At 17.8% G+C, this 23,555-nt stretch overlaps 6 protein-coding genes across 6 annotated transcripts, besides 12 other annotated features; 3 read left to right on the top strand and 3 right to left on the bottom strand. All coding sequences in view use genetic code 6, as the record gives it.

The window, feature by feature from the left end:
* The first annotated feature begins 44 nt into the window (after window positions 1–44).
* Window positions 45–90: a microsatellite.
* Window positions 57–97: a microsatellite.
* Window positions 98–2,233: 2,136 nt separating this feature from the next.
* Window positions 2,234–2,266: a microsatellite.
* Window positions 2,267–2,849: 583 nt separating this feature from the next.
* Window positions 2,850–2,968: a microsatellite.
* Window positions 2,969–3,240: 272 nt separating this feature from the next.
* Window positions 3,241–3,270: a microsatellite.
* Window positions 3,271–5,005: 1,735 nt separating this feature from the next.
* Window positions 5,006–5,085: a microsatellite.
* A 182-nt stretch (window positions 5,086–5,267) lies between these two features.
* On the top strand, window positions 5,268–6,024 carry IMG5_119810 (hypothetical protein; the record flags this gene model as incomplete). Its single annotated transcript, XM_004034368.1, has 2 exons — window positions 5,268–5,660; window positions 5,716–6,024. Coding segments are annotated over 2 exons (654 nt in total), but the record flags the coding sequence as incomplete, so codon positions are not given.
* Window positions 6,025–6,186: 162 nt separating this feature from the next.
* On the top strand, window positions 6,187–7,081 carry IMG5_119820 (protein kinase domain protein; the record flags this gene model as incomplete). The annotated part of the gene is made up of 3 exons (XM_004034375.1): window positions 6,187–6,384; window positions 6,434–6,553; window positions 6,629–7,081. 3 exons carry the CDS (start codon window positions 6,187–6,189, stop codon window positions 7,079–7,081), a joined length of 771 nt encoding a protein of 256 aa, XP_004034422.1.
* Window positions 7,082–7,785: 704 nt separating this feature from the next.
* On the bottom strand, window positions 7,786–8,136 carry IMG5_119830 (hypothetical protein; the record flags this gene model as incomplete). Its single annotated transcript, XM_004034388.1, has 2 exons — window positions 7,786–7,946; window positions 7,999–8,136. 2 exons carry the CDS (start codon window positions 8,134–8,136, stop codon window positions 7,794–7,796), a joined length of 291 nt encoding a protein of 96 aa, XP_004034435.1. The 3' UTR covers window positions 7,786–7,793.
* A 123-nt stretch (window positions 8,137–8,259) lies between these two features.
* IMG5_119840 (saccharopine dehydrogenase, putative) lies at window positions 8,260–9,950 on the bottom strand (the record flags this gene model as incomplete). The annotated part of the gene is made up of 6 exons (XM_004034395.1): window positions 9,849–9,950; window positions 9,710–9,808; window positions 9,396–9,658; window positions 9,207–9,348; window positions 8,441–9,160; window positions 8,260–8,388 (listed from the first exon to the last, which is right to left on the bottom strand). The coding sequence occupies exons 1-6, from the start codon at window positions 9,921–9,923 to the stop codon at window positions 8,260–8,262; spliced, it is 1,428 nt and encodes a 475-aa protein (XP_004034442.1). The 5' UTR covers window positions 9,924–9,950.
* Window positions 9,951–10,312: 362 nt separating this feature from the next.
* Window positions 10,313–10,351: a microsatellite.
* A 420-nt stretch (window positions 10,352–10,771) lies between these two features.
* Window positions 10,772–10,811: a microsatellite.
* Window positions 10,812–11,572: 761 nt separating this feature from the next.
* Window positions 11,573–11,635: a microsatellite.
* A 9-nt stretch (window positions 11,636–11,644) lies between these two features.
* Window positions 11,645–11,710: a microsatellite.
* A 2,566-nt stretch (window positions 11,711–14,276) lies between these two features.
* Window positions 14,277–14,327: a microsatellite.
* A 130-nt stretch (window positions 14,328–14,457) lies between these two features.
* IMG5_119850 (hypothetical protein) lies at window positions 14,458–19,998 on the top strand (the record flags this gene model as incomplete). Its single annotated transcript, XM_004034407.1, has 16 exons — window positions 14,458–15,682; window positions 15,730–15,858; window positions 15,928–16,546; window positions 16,573–16,678; window positions 16,729–16,804; window positions 16,858–17,021; window positions 17,078–17,201; window positions 17,246–17,704; window positions 17,746–17,979; window positions 18,042–18,289; window positions 18,340–19,015; window positions 19,062–19,426; window positions 19,477–19,626; window positions 19,700–19,822; window positions 19,884–19,889; window positions 19,951–19,998. The coding sequence occupies 16 exons, from the start codon at window positions 14,458–14,460 to the stop codon at window positions 19,996–19,998; spliced, it is 4,752 nt and encodes a 1,583-aa protein (XP_004034453.1).
* Window positions 19,999–20,752: 754 nt separating this feature from the next.
* IMG5_119860 (WD40 repeat protein) lies at window positions 20,753–22,744 on the bottom strand (the record flags this gene model as incomplete). Its single annotated transcript, XM_004034409.1, has 3 exons — window positions 20,753–21,691; window positions 21,739–22,294; window positions 22,335–22,744. 3 exons carry the CDS (start codon window positions 22,742–22,744, stop codon window positions 20,753–20,755), a joined length of 1,905 nt encoding a protein of 634 aa, XP_004034457.1.
* Window positions 22,743–22,783: a microsatellite.
* The last annotated feature ends 772 nt before the right edge of the window (window positions 22,784–23,555 follow it).

Raw genomic sequence — 23,555 nt, forward strand, 5'->3', positions numbered from 1 at the left:
TATATTTAAATATAAATTTAATTATATTTATTTAAAATGTCTATAAATAATATATTTTTATTAAAATAAAATATTAATTTATTAAATAAATAAATTATATAATATACTTCAGCCTAGAATTATTTCAATATATAATTGTCATGAAATTATATTTATTCAAAAATAGAAGAAATCCTAAATCTTTATATAATTTTTATAATAGTTTAAATTAATATATTTTAATAATACTTTCTTTTTGGCCAAGCATATAATTGATCATAGTTAAATTACAAATAATATAAAATTTTAAAAAATTCTCATTTTCACAGTATTAATTTATTTATTTTTATATTTTTTCATCAAATTTTTTTAAAAAAAAATCATTTTAAAATAGGATATAAATCACATTTAAAATATAACTATTAATTATTTTTTTAGAAACTATTTATTGAAGTTAAAAAAAATTGTATTTATAAAGCAAAATTTAATGTTATTTTGTTAATATTAAATCTAAAAATATATTAATTTTTATTTTTTATAAAAATCAATTTTAATCAAAAGTAATGTAAGATTTGCATCAATAAAAATAAAATAAAAATTAATTTTAAAATTAATCAAGCAAAGTTAATCCCGACGAAAATTTAGAATTAGCTGTTAAGGTTAGTATTAAATTATTTTATTATATTACAATTTTTTTTTTTATAATATGTAGAGTATATTTAAAAAAGTTGAAGACAAAGGTGTTTTTGATATTACAGCCAATGATATCGTTGAAGAAACATTGCTATTTCAAAGATCTTATGAATAGCTTATGATAAAGCTCGTATATTATTTTTAATAAATAAAATAAAAAATAATTTTATTTATTCATTATAAATTATTATATAGACAGATTTAAGAAAAAAAGAAATCCTTAATAATAAATGATTTAAATATAATTAAATTATTAAAAATAAATATTTATAATTTTTGTAAGTATTAAAAAAGAAATCTTAAATAATAATAAAAAAATTATTTTTGAATTTTTAGAAATTTTGCTAATTATCAACATATAATATAAATAATTTAAAGATTTTGTTTAATACATATAGTAAATATTTTTTAAATTAATAATTTATTTATAAAATTAGCTTAATATATTGTCATTTATTTATATTTTATTTGCAAAATTATTTTAGTTAAATATAATAATTTAAATTATTTGAAAATACCATTTTCATTTTTTTAATTGTTATAAATTATGAAAATAAATATTAAATGATAATTTTAATTAAATAATTTTATGTAGTAAATATTTAAATTTATAAATTAATAAAACATCTTATTTAATTTTAAATAAATTTACATTCATTCATTTAATGATAGTACGAAATTTTCTAATTAATTATGAATAGCTTCTAAGTAAATTTATCTATTTTTTTCAATTTATTTAATTCTATTCTCTAATTTTATTTACAATTATAAAGGAGTATATACTTAAAGAACTTCTTTAGAAATATTATTAAAATCAGTAGTGCTTTATATAAATTCATCAATGCAATTATTCAAAATATTTATATTTTATATTTTTGTCTATTTTTATTGACTAAATCTTAGTAATTATTAAGGTTTTGATTTTAATTTTAAGAATTTTATTCTTATTTTTAAATTTATTCTCTAAATTATTAATTCTCTAATATTAATCTATTATTTTCCTTTACTTTTGATTATAATTCTATATTTTCTTAAGATATATCTTCTAGCTTACTGTTTATATCTTTATCAAATTTTTATATATTCTTTATTTTTACTTAAAATGTTAAAATTTTTAAGCTAAAGACTAATTAGTCTTTTCTAAATCTAGAATTTATGCCTGGTACAGTTTATTTTTTTCTTTTAATTATTCTAATTATTGTATTTATTAATTTGATTAATGCTTATTTGTAAATGTTTCAATATTAACTGCTGAATCGTTACAATTTATTGAAGAACAAATTGATTACTTTTATTCTTCAAAACAATTTTTAAAAGATATTTATGAGTACTCTTGCTCTTTTTGATCATATATTTAAGAAAATCCATATGCCTGAAAACTATATTGTTAATGTATTGGGATTTGCATTTCTTCCTTCTGATTTAGTGTTTTTTTTAAATATATTTCAGATATTTTTTCGTTTGATTTGTTTTAATTAAAAGAGTCTTAAACATTATTATTTTCTTATTAAGAAGTACATTCAATGTCATCTAATGTTAAAAATTTATCCATTTTTTATTTTTTATTTTATAATTTTATTTATTTAATATTTTAATTTTTAAGAATAAAAACAAAATTGTTATTCAAATAATAAGGATATTAATAATATTAAAGATAGTTGTTTTTAATTTGTTTAAAAATATTTTTATATAGTATTTATAAATATAAACTAAAAAAAATTATATATATTTTATTTAAATATTATATTAACTTTGTTTTTATTTTATTTTTGTTAATGTCATCTAATAAAAATATTAAATAAATATAAAATCAATAATATGATGTTCTTAATTTTATGAACTCTCCTCGTTTATATTAATCATAATTATAAAATAAAAGTCAAATAGTAATTGGTAAAAAAACAGAAAAATTATAGAAACAGGTTTTTTAGAAAGTAAAAATTGATAACTTATTATTAAAATTATAACCAAATGCATAACAAATGAAAATAACAAATAATAATACATAATCAATTTAATAATCAACAATGAATTTGGGTTTTCTTTTAAATAAGAACAAAACTAAATGTTTAGATTTGAGCAAAAGTTAAATCAAGAAAACATCTGAATTTTAAACTTCAATATTAAAAACAACAAAAAACGTTAAAAATTTATATGATAACATAAAAAATATGAATGAAAATAGTAAAAATTTACAAGAAAATAGCAAAAGTACATAAGAAAATAGCAAGTAATTATTAGAAAACAGCAAAAATTTATTGGAAAATAGTAAAACCTTATTAGAAAGTAGTAAAAAATTAACTGATGGTTTAGTAAACATTAAACCAATTAATCATCATGATATAAATAATCCTTACGAAATTTTAAGGTTTCCCTATGAGGATTATAAACCATAAATTGATTCATTAAAAAATAATAATAGCGATTATTTATAAAGTCCTTATTAATTAAATAAAGATTATAAACCAATGAATTAAAATGAAACAAGTACAAATAAAAAGGGAGAAACATTAGAAAAAGTATAAAAAGCAAATTAAAATAATAAAATAATATTAGATAATTCAAAAGAAATTAATTAAATAAATTAAATAAATTAAAACTAAAAACTTTAATAAATTAACGAAAAAAAGACTACAAATGAAAAACTAGAAGTAGAAAAATAAATAAATAAAATAGAAAAAAAAAAAACTAGCAAATATCAATTGAAGAATTATAAAAAATAAAAAAGCAAACCCTTCTTGAATTCGAATCTAGACTAGACAAAATTAAAATAGAGTATGATAAAATTCAACAAGGAGTTAATGAAAGAAATGAGTTCAACTTATTTTAATATCATGAAAATATGGCTTTTTTAGATAAATTAAAAGAAAGAATCTTTAATCAAGTTGAAGAATAGATTAATTAAGTAAAAAAAGAATTCACTAATATATTTAATAGTAGCTTTAAATTAATTAAGGATAATGAATATAATATTTAATAAATTATAAATTATTTAAACTCTGCTTAAAATGATTTAAAAAGTAATAAAGAATAAATTATTACAGGTATGGATAAATAAAGTTTGGAAGAAATAATAAAAGAATATGATAATCAAATAAATATTTATGATTAAAAAAAAAATAATGAAATTAGAAATTAAACATTGCTAATTGTTTAAATAAAAAATATTAATAATAATTAATTTATAAACTAATAATTGCTAAAAATAGTAGAAATAATAAATGATTTAATTTCTAAAAATTAACATACTGAAAGATTATTTAATAATATAATTAATATTAATTTAAAAAAAAATAAAAGTCATTTTATTTCATTTTAAAATGGTGAAATATTCAAAGATTAATAATAAGATGATTAACAATAAGTTTAAAATGATATTAAGCCATAAAATTTTATAAACATTAGTAATTTTGATTTTTTATCTTCTTCATCTAACAATATTTATAATGAAGGTAATAGTGAATCTAATGATTAGTTTTAAAATAAAATTAGCAAATTTAATGAACTTATTGATAAAATTAAGGTTAACTAATCTTAAACAGAAAGGCTTTGTACTGATATTCTTGCTTAAAATAAAAGCCTTAAATATATATGAAATTAGAATAAATTATTATTATATTATGATATATTTTAATGTAAATAAATTTTTATAATTCAATGTTAATTATAACTAATATATTTATTTTTTTAAATTATAATAAAATTGATTTTAACTTTTTACTAATAATTTAGTATACTAAATTGTATTTACCAATAAAATATCTTCAATTTTTAATTATATATTTAAAAAACATAAAAAAATAAGAATATTTGTCAATTAAATGAACAACTTTTAAATTTCACTATCATAGTCTTAAAAACTAGATTTAAAATAAAATCCTTTATTCGAAAATTCTGATTGGACTAAAGATTGGCTAAATGGTAAAAATAACCATAATTATATTAAATTAAGGATTATTATAATTAGGAGAATAATATAATTTTCTAATAGACAATCATAGTTTTTTAGATGCTGATATATTTAAAACACATTCTAGTCATCCTAAATGGATTTATGAAAAACCTTAAGGTATTATAAATAATATAAAATTAGCATATAAAAATCAAAATAAAGATGGAATAATATATTTTCTACTAAATACAGACATTGAAAAAAATGGACAACATAAGTTGGGATTTCCAAGAATTTAAAAGAACGCTAAAAAATAATGGAAATGGAAAAGACATAATTTTACAACTAAGTTACCAAAAAATGATCCTAAAGTCGTTTATATATGCGGTAGATTAATAAAAAAATAACTATTTAAACAAAATAAATCAGAAGAATTAATATTTTATATAAAAAAAATTATTTTTTGAATTTATATAAAGAAAAATATATTAATTAAATTTATATAATAAAATTAATTATTATAAATATACAAATTTTTAGCAACAACTGAAGGAAACCTTGTAGATTAAAATAATAATTTAGTTTAAAAAAGATATAGAATGCATATTGCTAAAAATATTCGTACTTCTTATCTTTTTTTTAAAAAAAAATTATTTATTTTTATTTTAAGAGTTATATGAAAAGGAGATTAGGTGTGAAGAAAATACTCAAGGTATAGTTTTATGTCAGATGCTAGAAATTGAATATCAAAAAACTAAAAATGGAAAAAAATATATGCCTAAACCTATAAGTAGATTAAATCTTAATTAAAACTAAATTAGAATTAGTGATAAAATAAAGAAACATAAATAATAAAAAAAAATTAATTAAAATTTTTATTATTATAGTCCAATTAAAAAAAAAAAAATTAATAGTAATCAAGATAATTCAGAGTAATAAAAACAGGAATAATTAAATCAAAAAATAGATTAAAGTAATTAATACAGTACATTTAATTAATAGATATAATAGAATGACTAGGAAGCTAATGAACACTTAAAAATTAAATTTAATGATGAAAATTTAAAAAATTATGTAAATATTATCAATAAAAATGGTAATTTATAATTTTATATATTAAATAAAAATTATATTTAATTTATAATAAATAGATAAATAATAATAGAATTTTAATCTTAATTAAAATTTAGATGTGTCTATTAAAAAAAATAGCAAATATATAATTAAACCAGCTAAGTTTATTGAAGATTAAGAAAACTTTAATGAATATTATTTGAAGTTTACTCCTGAATATTCTCGTAATAAAAACTATTTGGAATTTTCTTCATCTAATACAAAAAGATATAGAAAAAATTAGATATGTAATAATAATAGTAGTTATTACTAAAATTATAATCTCCATAATTAAAAATGAATATAAAAAAATATCACAAAAGACTATAAATAAATATATAAATTGCAAAACTATTTTTTTTTTTAATTTGTAAAAATAGATAAAATATTTCATTAATAAAAAGCATTATATTTTTTGTTTATATGAAAAATATATTATACCTTCTCTCTTAAAATAATTTTTTAAATAATTTCAAAAAATAAATATTATTTCTAATTAATAAAAAAAAATGAATTTAGAAAATGAAGAAAATAAAGAATTTAAAATAGAAAAATAAATATCATCTGGAGCATTCGGAAATATATTTAAAGCAATAAGATTAAAAGATTTATAGATATTTGCAATAAAAACATTGTATTTTGGGAATGATAAAAATAAAATTTTACGAGAAATTAATAATTTAGAATTATTAAAAGGCTGTAAAAATGTATTATTATTTTTTAATAAAAACTTGTCTGATTTTCTTTTTATTTAAGGTTGTTTAATTGATTCAATATAACATTTTTAAAAACAAATGTTAGATTATACTTGAGTATGTTCCATATGATTTAAAATAATATTTAGAAAATTCATATTTTCCATTAAGCCATTCAAAAGTGTTTTTTTTACTAACTTTTACTTTTATATAAAAAATAAAAAGATTAAAAAAATAGCATATTAAATTTTATTAGGTTTGGATTAAATTCATAAAAAAAATATAATACATAGAGATATTAAACCTTCTAATATATTAATAACTGATAATTTCGAGATAAAAATAGGTGATTTGGGATCTTCTATAATTAAAAAAGAAGGATAATATTCGATAGAAGGATTTACTAGATGGTATAAATCTCCAGAATAATTATTTGGATATAGATAATATGATTATTAAACTGATATCTGGAGTTTTGGTTGCATTTTTGCATAGCTTTTGTTAGGTTATGCTTTGTTTAATGGAAATAATGAAATCGAATAAATATGTAAAATATCAGATTTACTAGGAGATCCCTGTGAAAAAAACTGGCCAAGTATTATTTAAATGCCTGATTTTGGTAAAGTTATTTTTAAACCGAAAGAAAGATAAAATTTTGAAGATATATTTTGCTTTTCTAATGCGTCTGAAATTCGATTTTTAAAATTGATTCTTAAATATGATAATAGACCTACTGCATTAGAAGTATTTTTTAAAAAAATTAAAATAAAAAAATATATATTTGTAATAGTTAATTTAAAGTCAATATTTTTAAGAAGAACCAAAGTTAAAATTAAAATAGAAGAATATTTAACTTAAAGATAGATAAGAAGATAATCCTTATTTTAACTATTGTAAATTATTAAAAGAAGGACAAAAAAATTGATAATTTTTATACTATTTGCTTTAATAATAAAATAATTAGTTTTATTTTTAATTTGTCAAAAATTTATATTTTTTAAATAAAATTTAAAGTATAATGAAAGACATTTATATTAAAACTATAATTATGAAATATATAAACTTTAATAATTTAAATATATTATTTATTTTATGATTATTTTTAAATAAATCTATATTTATTGACATAAATATAAGACAAATATTTTTTAATAATATAGTTATATTATTTTTTTATTTTTCATAGGATTTCTTCTTATAAAATCAAAGTAATATATTACTATTTATTTTTATATTTAATCTATAAAACAATATAATATATATTTTTTTAAAAAAAAATTATTATGTAAAAAACTATATTTTAAAGTCAAAATATTGATATTATATACAAAAAATACATATTTTAACTTTTTTAAAATTTAATTTTTCGTATTTATATTTAATTATATAAATAACAAAAATTTATTATAAAATAAAATATCTCAGACATGAGTATAACTTGGATCTTTCCAAGGATTTAATTTTTTATCACAATTATCAATACATAAACAACACCTTTCTTTAACGGGATACCAAAAAAATGCTAAACATGATTTAATTGCATTACATGTTGCAACTGTAATTTTGTATAAAAACTAAGTAAAATTAAAAATTAACTTATTTATCAAATTTATATATAAAAGTTACTTTGCATGTTGCTTCTATGCATGCAGCAAATTTATCGCAACAACCTTTTTCTTCTTCTTCTTTTTTATTTGGATCTTTTTTTTCAGAATCATCACCTTTTCCTCCTTTATTTAATGGTTTTTTTTCAGGATCTTCCATAAAAATTAGGATTTTTAATTTTTTTTTTTATATATTTTTTTTTGATTATTAAAAAAAAAATTATCAATTTATTATTAATAAAAAATATAGATTTTTATCTATTTTAATATATATTTATAATATTCATTAATCAGTTTCAGTTTCAACACATCTAATGTTTTCCTTTTCAAGTAGTAAACTTATGGGTTCATATATAGATTTTTTATTTGGAATAATAACACCCTTTTCTATAATAACTCCATCTAAAATTAACTTTTATTTTTAAAAAATTAATAAAAATTATCTTAAAAAAATAAAAAAATACTTAAGCAGCAACACCTGTAGGTGTTCCAACAGTTAAAGCCATAGCAGTTTTACCATTTTTTTCTCCAAGCATAATAAGAGTACTTTTTCTAGTAATAATTTTATCAGAATCTTTATATTAAATTTTAAAAATATGCTACATTACTACTAAATCAGTTTCTGAAGGTCCTAATGAAATCTTTTTTTCTAAAAGTGAACATAAATTTTCAAGAATAGTTTTTTCATTAGAAAGTTAATGATTTTAATTGAAAAACTCAAAATATTTTATTGCATTTATTGTTAATTTCGCTATATTTAATTTTTCTTAAATATTTAAATTCAAGTAATTTTTGTTTGAAAGGACTATATTTATCATTTTTTATAATAATAGCTATGTTTTTACATCATTATTCTAATCTAAAATAAACTACTTTACTTCTTAGATTGTTTAATCATTTTAAGGCTTTTTTTCTTCGGTTATTCTTTCAAAATAAGATAACCAAGATTCATTTTGAGTAGCAATTTCTTTAGAAAATAATCCTAACTCTTTAAAACTATTAATAATAGTGGAAAACCCAATATATCTTAGTGTTCCTCTAAGTACTTTTTTACAATCTTTTAAATTGTAAATATTCTAGTAGTTTAAACTATCTCTATTAGGATAGCCTTCTAATCTTAAAGCTATACAAATATCTTTTGGTTCTGAATTATATAAGAGATCTTAACCTTGAATAATTTTGATCTTTTAATGTTAATTTTAAAAATATAAAATATAAAATATTATTTACTTCTCCATTATCTAAATATTTAGCATCATTTGCTAAAGCTGATAAAGCACCAATTGGAGACCAACTGAATTTGTATCCTAAAGGATTATTACAATGTTCTGGTGAAGGAAGACCCCCACACCAGGATTCATATTCTATTATTCTTTTTTTATTAATTTAAAAAAAATTATAAAAACTATTGGCTTTTACTTTCCTCCTTTTTCATGAACTTCATCTATTGTTTTCATAGTTGCTAAATGGTCAATTCCAGGGTCTAAACCAATTTCATTTAAAAACGTTAAATTCGAATCTCTTACTTCTTTATCCATAGCAGCCATTTCAGGAGATATGTAACTTGCTGTCACTAAGTTTTTCTTTAATTTTAAACAAACCTTCGCAATTAATGGATGGAAGACTGCTGGCACGTAACTTATTACAATATCTACATTTTAAATTAAAGATTATAAGCTTTACTATTTATTTAAATAAAATGCAAATTATTGAAATATTAATAAAATTAATACATCGTTTTTAACATCAACATATGAACTATTACATCTTTATTTACGAATAGCTATAGCTTAAGCATCCTTTTCAATATTTGAAGCTATCATAATATAGTTCTTTTTATTTTTGATAAGTATTTTTTTATTAATTTTTTACTTCAGGACGCTACAAAAGATAATCTACTACTGTTTCAGACATTAATCCGGAACCTAAAAGCAATATATTTTTCATTTTTTATTAATATTTTCTTTTTAATAATTAATATAATATAATATAATATATATGCTAATATGAATTATAAAATAAAATGTGTTATTATTAATTATATAGATTAAAATAATTAATATATATATATTACGTAATTTCTTAAAAAAATATTATAAAACTATTTTTATATTTATAATAATTAAATCTTATATATAAAAATATATAAAATTATATTTAAAAATTAATAACAATATTGAAATTTATATTAAAATAAAATATATTTATAACTTTAAATATCTCAAATCATTATAAAGAAATTAAAAAAAGATATTCTATAAAATCTTATTAATTTTCAAACTATACTTATATATTTTAGTAATAAAATGAAATATAGTTTTTTAAAAATAAATAAAATTTAAATATGATTTAATATATTTAAATTATGAACTAATTAAAGCAACATTGTCTTTGAAAATATAACAATAAGAGTTATAAAAGATTTCATATTATTCCAAGTATAGTACAACTAAATAAATGAAAATCTTATACATTATAGTCACACTAAATTTTAACAAATAAAAATAAAATAATTTCAAACATAAGACCAAAAACAAATCTGTAAAAAAATTAAATCATACGATTTTTGTTTTGTTTTTCTTCTATTCCTTAAATTCAATCGTTTAATTTTTTACTATTAAATAGTTTAATCAGTTGAATTTTTATTAAAGAACATTGTCAAAAGAAAATATTTTTCATTAGAATAATCGTATTATTTAAATTTTAAATACCTATCTAATTATCTAGTTTTCTTCTATTTCTATTCAAAAATAATAAAAGAAACTTTTTTATAAAAAATTATTAAATAATTTTTTATATTTTTTATTTTAAATATATTTGATTTATAAATATTTTGTATAATATAATAAAAATAAAAATTAATTATTTAAATTTTCTAAATATATATTTTAATTATAAGCTAGTTTATAATAAATAAAAATTAAGCAAAAAATAACAAAAAATATATTTATAATTATAAACTCATAGAAAATTATTTTAGTTATAAATTTTTTCAAGCATATATTTAATAAATATCAGCTTTCTTTTATATTTGATAAAAAAATAAATATATTTAGTTAAAATATTAAAAAAAAACTGAATTCATGATTTATTTAAATATAGTTTTAATAATATATAAAATCATTTTAAAAATTACAAATATTAATAATTTAATTAAAATTTGTTTAACAAAATTTATTATTATAAATTGAAACTAATAAATAATAATTTTAATTTAATGAATTAATTAATTATATTAAAATTATAATCAAAGATTAAACTATGAAAAAAAATAGCATGTATTAAATGTTATAAAAATATTATAATCTATAAAATTAAAATGACTTTTATAAAAAAGTAAAAAAAAATAAAAAAAGCGAAAATGATATTTAATAAAAAAACTTTATTTTACAAATTCAGAAATTTTCTTACAATAAAAAAAAAATTATAATAATTATTCGAATATTATAATAGATATATTTTTAAAATTAACTTTATTTAAAATATTAAAATTTGTGTTTTTTTTTTTAAATTAAAAAATAAAATAAATTATTTATTTATAGAACTATAAAGATTAACATATTACAATATATGTATGGATGAGATAATTTATTAACATATATATATGTATATATATATATATATATATATTTATATATATATATTTATATATATATATAAAAAATATATATTTATTTATTCATTTTTTTATTTTTTATTTTTTATTTATTTTAATATTAATATATTTATTTATTATTGTTTTAAAAAATTTAATTAAGTAATTTTTGAAGAAATTAAAAAATTACTATGATATATATATATATATGCATATATATTTTAGAGGATAAACAGAAATAAAACATATAAATTATTTTTTTTCCCAAAATTATAATTTTTAATTAATAATACAAATAAAAAACTTCATCATATTTTAATTATATTAAATAAACTTTAAAATTACATATATATTAATCGTTATATATCAAAGTAAACATAAAATATAAAGTTTAGTTTATAATTTTTTTTCAATTAAAATTAATTCTGCTTTAATAAACTAAATCTATTTTTACTAGAATAAGTATTTTTTTAAAATGTATTTATTGTGTTTTAGAAAAAATGGTGTTTGTTTAAAAAAAAAGTCTGCTTTTAGTAATATGAAGTCGTCTAAAAAAAAAGGAATTTACTTTTTGAAAACGACATTCTGCTTTTTAATAGATTGCTTTTACTTTATAATTTTATGCATGTTTAATTTTACTTTTTAACTAACCTATTTATTTATGTTTAGGAAAAATTAAATTTTCCTTTAATATTTAAAATTTATTTAATTAATATTAAATTATTTTAAAATTTTATATAATTAATTACAAAAGTTAGTTATAATCTATTAACTTATGTATATTCTAACAAAATATAAAAATCGTTTTTTTATTATTATTATAGTAAAGAAGGTGAGATCTTGTCTGAATATATTTTTTTAAAAATCAACCTTTTTGTAAAGTATAATGTTTTTTAAAGGTAAATAAAGAATAAATAATTATCAACAGATTAAAAAAAATGATACTTATGTTTAGAAAGGGTATAATTTTTCAGGGACTTATACTGTGTTACTCTTAGATATTTTAAAGGATATAATCGTTAATTTCCTTAATAAACTTAATTAAAAAATCTTAAATTTATTAATAAAGCCATTTATTTTTTTATTTTACTTTATATCTTTAATTATAAATTATACCAAATTTATTATCTTTTTAAGCTTCTTCATTAAAAATTTATTTTTTGTGAACTCTTATCCTTTAATAGATGCTTAAATATATATATTTTTATAATTATATTTTTTTTATATTCTTAACAGTTTTCAATATTTAGAATTATATAGTCTTTATCAAATTAGGTTATTTTGAGAATTGAAATAATTATAATTTAATGATTGTTTAATAAAAACATAAACTTTTCAATTTAAAAAGGCCATTAAAATTCAAAATATCTTAATACGAATTTCTGATTGATTTTTGATTTTTCCTATATTTTTGTAATAATTTAGATTATTATTTATTATATATTATTAAGTAGATGACTCTTAATAATTACTTTACTAATAAAAGTTAATAAAATTTAATACTTTCAATAGGCTAATTATTTTTTAAGTGTTAAAATACAGATGTTTTTAAATCTAAACTAAGAAATTTTTTGGAGACATTTATTAAATTCTCTAGGATTTCCAAAAAATATTTATCCATAATTCCTCTATTTATTATTCTTATTTTGAGTAGGATTTATTTTTATATCTCTTTATTTCTAATAAAAATATTCAGTATTTTTATTATTTTCATATTTCTAAATCTTAATTAATTATTTACATATGTTTTCTATGTTTATTATTTATATTCTGTATTTTTATTTATATTTATAGTGTTAATAAAAAATATTAAATTTGTAAATCTCTAGAATACTAAGCCTATCTTATTTTAATAACCTAAAGTTTTTTATATAAAAAGCTTTATTTAATTAGATATATAAGGTTTTCCTGAAAATTAAATAGCTAATTATCTATTTAGAAGACTAAATTTATTAAATTTTTAGCTTGTTAAGGAGTTTTTCCATAAAGCATTTCATATAATATTAATGCAATACACCAAAGATCAGTTTTAGATGTATATTGGTATTTATTTAGAATTTTTAATTTTTATAAATTATTTTTATATTATTTGAATACTTTATTTTTCTGGTATTTCTTGTCTTTTTTTGACATCTGCCTTAAATCATCTTAATTATAATATTGAGATAATAAATATATATTTTGTTTCAGGTTTAAAATACATCAAATAGATATACAAGGTTTTCATGTTTTAGATTTTTAATTATATTTTTTTCAGATTATAACATCTTTATTACATAGTCTGTTTTTAATGAATAAAGATGCATCACTTTTATTGCTTCTATTTTATCTGTTTAAAAATTCGTACTTATTTATACATTACCCGAAGAAAAATCTTATACAAATACTTAAAGAAAATATTTAATTTTTAATATATGAAATCTGATTAATATTTTATGAATGTATCTATATTTATTTTTTTATTAATTTTTAATTTCTTTTTATGAATTTTATTTTTTTAATTATTAAATTATTCTTTATAAAATAATTAAAAAAATATAAGTTAAAAATTAATATTTATTAGTTTTAAATATTTTCTTTGTTTTATCTGAATACATTTTAGATTTATTTACTATATAAAGAAAATAAAATATTTTTTTAAAAAATAAATATTTTTATATATATATATTTAAATTATTATTATAATAATAATGTTTATATAAACTTTTTAAAAATTTTAATATATTTTAAACTTTAAAATTTTTAAAAATTTTAAATAAATAAAATATATAATAAACAGAAATATTTATGACTATTATTTAAATTTAATTTTAAATAATTAATCTTTTAATTCAATATTATTTTAAAACAATTAATTTATAAATTTTAAATTTTAAAAATAAAAAAATGAATTAAATATAATATGACGATGACGATAAAAGTAGTCTTGAAAAAATGCAAGATTCACTCAAATTTGTCATTTTTGAAATTTTATATCATTTAATAAATTAAGGAGATTCATTTTCATTTATAATATATGTAATATTTATATTTATAGAGACATTTTAAATATTTTTTTGGTATTTTACAACTGATGTAATAAAATAAAATAACTAAAATTAAAATTAATATAAAATTTAGATAAAAGATCTTTGGATTATAGTTAATTTAGCAAATAGTCTTGAAAAATTTTTTGGATATTTTTTAATAGTCCCATAGTGTACTTCTTTTGATTAATTAGTAGTTGCAATTTATGCTATTATTGGTATTTTCAGTTTAATGCTATTCTTAATATTATATGTTTCTTGTAAAATTAAAAATGGAATTACCGGTTTATCTGGAGCCATATCTATCATAAAAGTATTTTCTTAAAGATAATTTTTAAATATATTTTATAAAAATTAGATTTTCTGCTAAATAATTTTACCTATTTTATATCTACCGTTTTTCGATTTATTTTTAAGTATAATGAGGTGTAAACCAAATGATTAAGGATAATATATGCATAAAATATTTGTGGAAGTATAATGTTATTAAGGTAATAATCTGTTACATTCATTTTTCGCAGGCGTTGCTGCCTTATTACTGTTTTTTGTTACATATTTAGCAACTATCACTAATTTTGAATCTAGATATATATCAAACAGAATAATAATAAAGTAAAATAAAAAATAAATAACTATATTTTTATATTTTAAAAGATTATCAGGAAGAGATGATATAAAGATGATGATTTTTAAGACATTTTTAGTATTAGGGTTTACTTATTTAGATACAAGTGATTTACTCATTTTAATACTAATTTCAATAACTGCAAATTCAATGAATATATTTTTAGCTTTTAATAAATCCTCAAATATTTTAAATTATATGTACAATAAAGTAACTAATTCTTAAGCTGCAGTAATTTTTTGGACTACATTAATTACTATTTTTGGTTAAATTATGGTTTTTACTGATTTCAAAGGTGTGGCTTATATTTGGTTTATAGGAATTCCTTTTCTCATTTCAATTGTTTTTTTGAGAAGAGAATATAGATATGATCTTATGATGGTCGATTCAAATAAATTTGATTCTTTAAATTAAGCTATTTCTTAGATTTTATATTTGACCAGATGCCTTAATTACTATAGTATTTTTTATATTATATTTAATTAATATTTTTGTTAATTAAAAAAGATTCGGATAGAAATATTGCTGCTATATTAGATGGATTTGTAGACTATCATAGAACTATATGTAATAGAGAAGATTGTCCATGCTAATAAAAAAACATGAACTAAAAAAAAATAAAAAAATTTATTAAAAGTATATTATTATATCAAAAAAAATATATACATATATTTAGAAATCATTTGTATTAAATAAATTTAAAAGATGCTAAGGCAGGATAATTTGATGATGAAATAAAAGATAAATTTGTAGTTTTAGTTTATTTAATTGAACGTATCTTTGTTTTAGCATTAACAAAATTTCCAGGTTGTACATAATTACGTGTAAATCATGCACTTTTTTTATTAGATAAAATGAAGAGTGCCTAATAAGCTTTATAAGAACTTGAACTTGCATAAGAAGAAAGACCTTATTTAGATGAATAATTTTAAATTTTTAGATATAAGAAATTAATCGAAGATAATATGATGGAAGCAAGAAAAAATACAGTTTCAAATAAAAATAATAATGAAAATGTAAATGAAATAACATCTGATAGCGGAAATAAAGAACTTATTAATAATATTGAATAGTCAACTGCCCTTCATATGGATTTTTGGTCTTAATTATCTGAAGATACGCCTGATTTATGTAGGGTTTATGAAATTGGAACGAAACTTAATTACTATAATTAACTTGTTAAAGATAGTTGGAAAAAATAAAATAGAATAAATTCTGATATTTCACCTAATTTATTAAGAACATATGCTAGATATCTTCTTGATGTTTTAAATGATAAAGAATAAGCTTTTGAAGTCATTTAGAAGTATTATAATCCTTAGATGTATTATTTAAATTTTTTATTTAAAGATTAAAAACATCATAAGGAGGAAATATTGATAGAAGTAAAACTACGAATAATATTAATGATTTTTAAAATGAATCAACTGGATTAATATCTATTTCTGCAGAAGATGTATTATTTTTATATCTAGGTTTTCTATTTATATTTAAATTTCTTAAAAGGTATCATTTGCAAGGATATCAGCATTAAATTAAACTGCTGCCATGTATTTTGGGTATTCAAAATCTGAACTCATAAGTATTTATTTTTTTATATTTAAGGTTTTTTAACTTTATTATAAAATAATTAAGATCGAAAAATCAATCATATAATGCCTTAATAATGGGCTGAATAACATGATTCTTTTATAGAAGATTATTTACATCATTTAGAATCTAAAGTATTAAATAAGGAAAGGCTTTTGTTTGGAAAATAAAAAAATGGTTATATTTTTCCTAGTTATATGTACATAAGAGTAAATTAATTAGATATTATTACAATATTTTTTTAAATTAAAAAAAAAATGAATAGTATGTTCCAAGCTATTTGCACGGAACCTAATTTATAGCAACTGTAAGAATAGAAAAATATTTTAAATTAGTAGCTTATATGACTACAAATAAATCTGATTTAGAAATTACAAATATAACACCAAGTTTAAAAAATAATTTATTTATTCACAAATATTAAAATAAATAGATTGTATAAGCCTTTTTGAATTAAGTTTAGGGATACTAAATAAAAAAAAACCTTCTATAATTGATTTAATTCCAGAATTTAATGAATTATTACCTCTATTAAAATAAAAAGGAGGACATAATATATAATTAACTGCAACTCTAAACCAAGCATAAAACTTTAATATTTAAGTAAAGGAAATATCATTTAGAGGAAACAAAGTTATATTAGGATACGAAATTCGTTTTGAGAAAATAATAAAGGATACTCCAAATATGTTTGAAACAAATGAAGAAAATTAACAAAATACTAATTAGTTAAGTTCAGCAAGAGCTAAAAAAAATAATATTAGTTCCATTTAATATAAACTTATTTTTAGATACGATTATGAAAACCATTAATTTAATGGAGAAAATACTGCTAATATTTAGATGTGCAAAGTCGATAATTCTCTTTTATATCAAAATAATACATAAATAGGTTTTTTTTATTTAGATATTTTATTTACTTTTCTTATTTAGATTCAAAAAATATTGATATCGCTATGAATTTCTCTACACACCAAATAGATCAATCGAATAGAGAAAAAGATTTTATTGAAGAATAAAATGCTTAAAAATTATAAGTTGATTATGGAAAAGGTATCCGTGCAGTAAGATTAATAAGAAATTAATTAGTTGATGTTGAAGATATGAAAAGAGATGAGTAAGATGGAGAGGAAGAAGAAGAAGAATAAGGATAATAGTTTGAATAATGTTTATTTTTATTATTATTTTATATATTAAAAAAATAAAATAAGAAAAAAATGAATCTGGAGGTAAATAATAAGTTAGCTAACTGGAATATAATGAAAGCGAATCTGCAGAAACAAATGTGTTTAAGAATAAGTAGAAATTAGTTTAAATTCTAAATGAAAATAAATCAAATTCTAATGGTAGTTTAGAAATTTTTAAATGGTCAGGAGTAGTAATATTATTAATTTTAGGAATTATTGCAATTATTAATTATATTTCAACCTAAAATTAATTTAATTTAATGTATTCATGTTATGATTTGGTTGCTAAAGTAAAAAAATTATATTATAAATTTTAAAAATACACAAAATAAAACATAAGAGTAATATCAGATAATCATTAGTATAAAGAATTCTTTTTAAATTATATAATTACAGATTAGTAAATTATGGTTTATATCCTGTTTTTGGTGATACTTTATCTATTGATTAAAGTGATTTAGATAACTCAATATAAGAATTATAATAAATTTAGCAAGAACTTTTTTAATCTTCAAACTCAATGCAGGCAGACTAAATAAGCTTATATTCTGAACAAACAGTAATTATAAAATCAAGTTAGTAGGGAGAAGTAAAGGAATTAAAAGTCGACATTAATTAAGCTACTCTATAGTTTATATCTGCAAGTTTAAACCTTAGAAGTGGCTAAATAGATAGTTATGTCAATAATAATTAAATGTATTTTATTGAATATAACGCTTTAAATGAATATTATTTAGCTTTAAAATAATCGGCTAATTATTATGTAGAAGATTTAGTTGATTACATACAATCAAAAAGTGAAACTTATATTACTTATTTAATTATTTCTATTATTTTTTGTGTACTTAGTTTCTGTTTTATCACTCCTATTTTTTCTTTTGTGAGTAAAAATTAAGAAACTGTTCTTAAATTATTCTTAGAAATTCCTGTTGCTTAAATAAAGTAATTTTATTCTAAGTGTGAGTAATTTTAAAATGGAATGTAATTAGGAGAAGATGATAATGTTAGTGAATTAGGTTATTTTATTTATAATTATTATTTAAAATCATTTTATCAAAAAAGATGAAATTATTTAAGAAGAAGAGGATAGTGTAGAAGGTATTAGTAGAAAAAGAAAAAAAAGAAAATTCAAATGGGAAAGTATTGATAAAAGAAATTTCATTATAAAATTTTTATTAAGTCTTATTTTATTAGAAGGTTATTTTATTGCTACATATTTTGTTAGTACTTCTTTATAAAATTCACTAGCATCTATTGTTAGTGAGATGAACTCTACATGCTAATCTGAATCTTATTATACGTTTGCTAATAATGCTTTGAGAAAAACATTTCTTGATTAAGAATTTAGTATAACTGCTTAAAAGCCTGAATTCACTATTAATAACATAATGATGAATTTAAATGAAATTAATACTAATATGCATACTGTTAAATTTTATTTTATATTATATAAAAAAATAAAAAAAAAATATATTAGGAACATGCTAAGAATATAGTATATCATACAAGTACATATAATAGCTATTTTGAATCTGTTAATGATTTAAATGCTTGTATTATTATTCAAGAATTATTGGTAAAAAAGCAAGCAGATTGTGAAGCTTTTGCTAATTCTATTATAAAAGAAGTTATCACTTTTTTATATTTTTTAGCAATATTAATTAAAAAAAAATTACAATTAATTTTAATATATTTAAAAGGGTCTAGGATTAGCTATTATTAGACATTTTGAAAATATTAGATACGTTATAACTCTTTATAATAATTTCTTGAAAGATCCAAATGCAGAGTTTCCAGCAGAAGAAAACATTGTTTTAGCCTAAGTTATAAACGATATAACAAAAAATAAGATTGCAAACATATTAAAATTAAAAATATATACAGAAATAAGTAAATAAAATTATATTAATTAAAACATATATTTAAATTTATTATTTTTATGCATTTAAAGATGAAATGTAAGATGATTATGCAAGAAATTTACTAAAGGCTTTAGTGACTAAATTTAAACAAAATATATAAGGACAAATAAGTTCTAATTAAACAACTAGAGTTACTCTTTTTATTTGTTTCATGGTTTTATTGGTTTTCATATATATTTGCTTTTGGATTCCAATAATAACTAAAATATCTAGAGAAGTAAAAAAATTATTATTTTTTATATTTCTTATTAATGTTTTAAGACTGCTAGGACTACAACAATGCTTAGTATCATACCATTAAAAACTATAGTATAAATAAAGACAATTAAAGATTATATAAATAAACTACTTAAAATAGAGTGAATTTTATTATTTAATTCAAATATAAAGAATATATAATTGTTAGTTTAAATATTAAATTTGTGTGAAAATAATATAAAAAAATTATTTTTAAATATCTTATAAATTTATATATTTTAGATAAAATCTAAATTAAAATTAAAACAATATTTTTTTTAAAGGACAATTTTATTATAATCCTTCAGTTATTTTTATTAAAATAAAACTCTAAAATAATAATATTTAAATGCTATTTTTAGTGATATATGTTTCTTTAAAATCAAATATAAATAGTTAATATTGCATTACTAATGCTATAAATATTATTGCTAAAATATTTTAGATTCTATAATTTAAAAATAAAAAAAAGAATTAATATATTTTTTAAAATTTTTATTGACATATTATTATAAAATTAAAGAAAATGTTTATATAACTTTATAAATAATAAATATTTTTTATTTATATGTATTTTATAATTTTTAATTTTCTTCAATCAAATATATTCCAAACAAATATATTACCGTCACATCCTCCAGAAATAATTTATTTATCATCAAAAGAGAAACAAACTGTATTGATAGTTCCAGAATGGCCTTTACCTTCTCCAACAAGTTTTCCAGTAGAAAATTCCCATATTTTAACAACTTACTATGACCCTCCAGTAGCGAAATATTTTCCGTTATTAGATAAGTGTAAGCACATACATTCATCATCTGCTTTATTATCTTTAGAAGTATGAATAATTTTAGTAGGATTAGACTAATTAAGATTCCAGTAAGTTATTTATCTATCTTAACCAGTAGTAATAGCAATTTAATGGTCTTAAGTTGTATCGAAAGAATTTATACCTCCCATTCTCTGTATATGTGCATTAATACGTTTTTCGTTTTTTAAATCCCAACAAAGTACTAATAAAAAAATTAAAAAAGAATAATAAATAAATTTACAAGCTCTATCTTTAGAAGAAGAAAGAACATGAGCATCTTAATCTCCAATAAGTTTGACTTTAGAAACTTTATGAGTATGTTCTTTTAAATGAGAAATCATTTCCCTTGATCTCATTTCCCATACTCTAACTTCTCCTTCAAGTCCTCCAGAACAGAAAAACTTCAAATTTTTGCCTAAACATATACTTTATACACCTCCTTTATGTGCATTATCTATTTACCATATTAAATTTCCGTTTTCACTATTAAACATTCTAATTTTACCATCTTACCATCCACTTAATACTATTTCATCATTATGTGTAAGGCATAAAGGATGCCCTGCATTAGAAGCAAAACATCTAGAAACAACAAGATAATCTTATTCAATATTCCATAATCTAATTGAACCATCTTCACTACAAGAAGCAAACTTATCAGAAATTCCAGGCGGATAAGCTAAAAATAAAACAGAGTCAGTATGATTTTCACAATGAAGGACCTTTTTTTTTCATGTTTATTAAAAAAAATTTACTAAGATATTTTTACTTTTTGTAAATTATCATTTCTAACTCTATAAATAAATCCTTTATCAGTTGCACACATTGTTTCTTATCCGGAAACCATGCAAGAAATGGAATTGACACTTCCAAAAAGTTAAGTAGAAGCTACAGAATCGATTTAATTGTCATTAGTTTTATATAAATTTACTTGTCCATTTCCACATCCAACTATAATATGGTTTATGTTTATGGCTTGGATAGATTAAACTCCAAGTGCAGCAACTGTAATAACACAAATAAGAAGTTTATTTTTTATTTAAAAACATAAAAAATCTCCTGAAGTGGTTCCTGCAAATAAATAATCTTCTCTATTTTTAGAATATTCAAGGCATTTGTATTCTCTTATTACTGATCCTGTATTAATAAATTCATGTTCTATTTATCCTGTTTTTGAATCCAGTTTCCATAAACATATTTGCTTATTTCCTGCTGTTGCGAATTAATATTTCGCTGTATCTCGAAGTTTAATGTCTTTTGCATATCCTCCCCATCTCATTGTAGTTATTTTTTCAGGAAATATAATACAACTGGCAACTATGTAACTTTTTTTTTTTTAAAAAAAAAATTAATTATTAAATTTACCCATTTGATGTATCCCATACAAATAGTTTTTTATCTTATGCATTTCCACAACTAAATAATAATTAATCATTATGTGAAAATTATACTACAACGACTTCATAATCATGTTCAGAAAGACGAAATTTCGGTTTTTTCTTTTCAAAGTCCCATATTATTACATCTGAATTATCACCTATTTAACCTGAAGCTACTAAAAGACCATTATTTGATAATGCTAAGCAGGATATTTAATTATCATGTCCTCGAAGAAAATGTTATTTGTGAGGATTCATTAAATTTGTTACTACAATACAAGCTCCTGATATATATAAAAAATCTTCGCCATTTGAATGAACATGTACTGATTTTGGAATTTTGCCGCTAAATCCTATTGTATGTTCTAATTCGATAATTGAAGGCTCTTAGTTCATTTTTTTATTTATTTTTCTAGATATTTTTTTATTTATTTTAAATTTAAAATGTATATATTTTTTTTTTAAAAATGTATTAATATAAAAAAAAATATAGTTTTATAGTATAATTTAAAGAAAATTATAAATATAAAAATAATTATTCACATAATTATAATTACAAATTTTTATTTATATAACATTTATATCAATTAGTTCATTCAATAAAATCTTCGCTTTCTAAATCGTATTTAATTATTTTTGGATTAATTTTTAACATCTTTACAACATCATTTAATTTCTACTTATTAATATTAATTAAAAAATAAATCACATTATATTTTTATTATATAAATTTATTAAAAACTTCGGCGAAAAAGTAAATATATTTATGAATATTTTAAAAATGCAAAAATTTTATTGGTTTTTTTATTTTTAAAACTATTTAGATAACAAATTATACAATATTTTAATTATTATATTTATTTGTAAAAAGAATATATAAAAAAATTACTAAATCATTATCCTATTCCTTTAATTTTAAATGAAGTTAGATAATAGCAGATTAAGCTCCATTTAACCATTTTTTAATTTAAATTTCAAAATCATTTATTTCTTTGATTTATTTTTCTGTTACATCAATTTAATTATTTTTATTTTATTATTCTTTTTCCAATATTATAATTTCATTTTTTAAACTTTCAATTTCTTCTTATGATACAATGATATCTTTAGTATTATTTTTTAAAAATGTTGATTATCTTTAATTATCTTAAACTTTAAATTATTTATGAAGTTAATTTGATTAGCCGCCTTTAAATTAACATTTTTT

This window comes from Ichthyophthirius multifiliis (genome assembly GCF_000220395.1).
Source record: "Ichthyophthirius multifiliis unplaced genomic scaffold scaff_1120509250961, whole genome shotgun sequence".
Taxonomy (NCBI): Eukaryota; Ciliophora; class Oligohymenophorea; order Hymenostomatida; genus Ichthyophthirius; species Ichthyophthirius multifiliis.